The sequence below is a fragment of the Otolemur garnettii genome, unplaced genomic scaffold (assembly GCF_000181295.1).
Source record: "Otolemur garnettii isolate 467f Iridium unplaced genomic scaffold, OtoGar3 scaffold00136, whole genome shotgun sequence".
In the NCBI taxonomy this organism is placed as follows: domain Eukaryota; kingdom Metazoa; phylum Chordata; class Mammalia; order Primates; family Galagidae; genus Otolemur; species Otolemur garnettii.
Window position 1 is genome coordinate 3,228,059 of NW_003852531.1, and position 2,629 is coordinate 3,230,687.

Below are 2,629 nucleotides of genomic sequence, written 5' to 3' on the forward strand. Positions count from 1 at the left end.
AAAAAAAAAAAAAAAAAACCCAAACAAAGATCTGTTCAACTTTGTTTCTTTTCTTCTTTTTTTTCTGGGATCAAGCAACCTGAATGTGTGTGTGTTAATGTTGAAAGACATTTTTATTATTATGTGTTCAATTTTTAGAAGTTTCAAATGGCTTTGGAGACAAGAGCAAGGAAAAAAACATTTCTGCAAAGATCCCAATCACAGGTAAAGCTCTGGGTGCCTAAGAGTTTCAAGGGAGGATTCAGCCTTATATTATATACTAAGAACTCTCTAGGTCAGTGGTTTGTGGACCCTGCTAAGAGCAAGTGTTCAGCTATCTACATGCTGAAAAGTAGGAGATTCATCATAAGGGCAGAACACGCACACTTACATTAACATAAGCTGCGGTGGGAAATAATCATATCTATTGAATTTTTCACCATGGTGTTACACGTTTACACTGCCAGCATCCTTGACCCTTTCTGTGCCTGTGTCTGTGTGAAAATGTCCATCTCCCAGAGGAATGCCTGGTCACTATGTGGCAAACTGTGGATGTTTCTGATTTTACTCTTCTCTTTCCTATAGTAACTGAACATGGATCCTTAAAATAACAGCAGGGAAAAATGTGTCAGCTGTTTGTACATCTGACAGGAGGCTTGTTTGTACCCCAGTTACCAAGCCTGATAATTTAAAAATTATACCAATCAGGCTTCCATCAAGACATATTAAGGTTTCTACACATATATTAGGCTTATTTAAATAGAATCTAATGATATACCGTTATATTCTTTAGTTTTAACATAGCAATAGAAAAACATTTAGTATGCTAAACAGAGTTCTATTAGTCATACATCTAAATTTACTAGTATCCTACTTTGTAAAGTGGTGTACTGCTTCATTATAAATTCAAAGATGTGACTTTAAACATTTATACAAGTTAAGTGCACCATTGCACCAAGGTACTGAGGCATATATCTGCATATGTGGTACTCTTGTTTTTGTTTATAAGCAGAAAAGAATGGCTTGTTGTTGTGGCAACACAATTCATGATGTGATGATTAATTTTTTAAATTCATGTTTCTATGATGAACTCTAGTTGTGGAGAAGGAGTTTATTATTGTAGAGCAATTATTGTATATATTATATCAGTTGATATTTCACTCAAAAATGCAGATTTTAAGAGATTATTTCTTTTTTAAAAATTTTTCTTTTTTTTATTGTTGATTTTTTTTTTTTGAGACAGAGTTTCACTATGGCATCTTCGATAGAGTGCTGTGGCGTCATAGCTCACAGCAACCTCAAACTCTTGGGCTTAAGCAATTCTCTTGTCTCAGCCTCTTAACTAGCTGGGACTACAGGCGCCCACCACAACACCTGGGTATTTTGTTGTTGTTGTTGTTACTATTGTCATTGTTGTTTAGCAGGCCCAGCCAAGTTCAAACCTACCAACCCCAGTGCATGTGCCTTGCACCCTAACCACTGAGCTACAGGCACCAAGCCCCAAAGATTTTTTTCCCAGTAGTATGTTGATTGTGCTTTTATTCTTCATTTTAAGAAAATGATGATATGACTGTCTGCTGATTATTTTTATTAATAGAAATGTAGATAACTCTCAGCTATGGATAGCTAAGAAGTCATTTGGGTGCTTCTTCCCTTCATTTAATTTTTTAAATTTAATTTATTTTGATACATAATAATAGATATTCTTGTTATCAGAGTACATGATGTATATATTATCTTATATACAGATTATTGTGTATCTAATATTATCTTACATTAGATTATTGTATATCTAATTTAATGCAATCATATTTTCTAAAGATTTCATTTGGTAATCAGTGTAATCAGGATATCTATCACCTTAAATATTTATCTTTTATTAATGTTTTAAAACATTTGAATTATTTTCTTCCAACTATTTTGAAATATACAATAGATTATTGTAAACTGTGTCATGCTACCAACCTATCAAACACTAGGTTTTATTTCTTCTATCAAACTGTTTATTTGTACCCATTAAAAATACAGAAGTATCCAATGGCCTCTGAATTTATTTCTGTCGGTATTATGAAGGCTTATTGAAGAAAAACCAGAAAATGACTTATTCTCTTTTCAGTATTCTTTCTAATCATCCCTTGCTGGAGTAACTAACATTCCCCAAAATTAATGCAAATGTTATATTTTATAAACTTTCTTGACAATGGAAGTATTGGAGTTTCAAATCTTTCTTCAAGCAGAAAGAAGTGCACTGTGCTTAGAAGTAATCAAGACTATCTGCCATCAAGATTTGAAGAGAAATTAGGCCAGTCGCATGGCTCGCTCCTATAATCCTAGCATCATGGGAGGCCAAGGCAGAAGGAGTGTTCTGAGCTCGTAGGTTTGAGACCAACCTGAGCAAGAACGAGATTCTGTCTCTAAAAATAGCCAGGCATTGTGGTGAGCACCTGTAATCCCAGTTACTTTGGAGGCTGAGGCAAGAGAATTGCTTCAGCCCAAGAGTGGGAGTTTGCTGTGAGCTGTGATGCTACAGCACTCTACCAAGGGCAACAAAGTGAGACTGTCTTAAAAAAAAAAAAAAGATTTTTAAAAGAAATTTAATTCTAAAAACCTGCTACCAAACTATAAATAGTTGACAGGATTGGGGGGGGGG

General features: G+C 34.5%; 1 protein-coding gene across 3 annotated transcripts in view; it reads left to right on the top strand.

Annotated features, from left to right (window-relative positions):
* KIZ (kizuna centrosomal protein) overlaps positions 1-2,629 on the top strand; it is a 149,485-nt gene that overhangs the window by 117,585 nt on the left and 29,271 nt on the right. For all 3 annotated transcript variants that reach the window (XM_023518384.1, XM_012810551.2, XM_023518385.1), the window contains one exon: positions 139-204. In XM_023518384.1, coding sequence (XP_023374152.1) covers positions 139-204 — 66 coding nt within the window. The remainder of the gene's footprint in view (positions 1-138; positions 205-2,629) is intronic.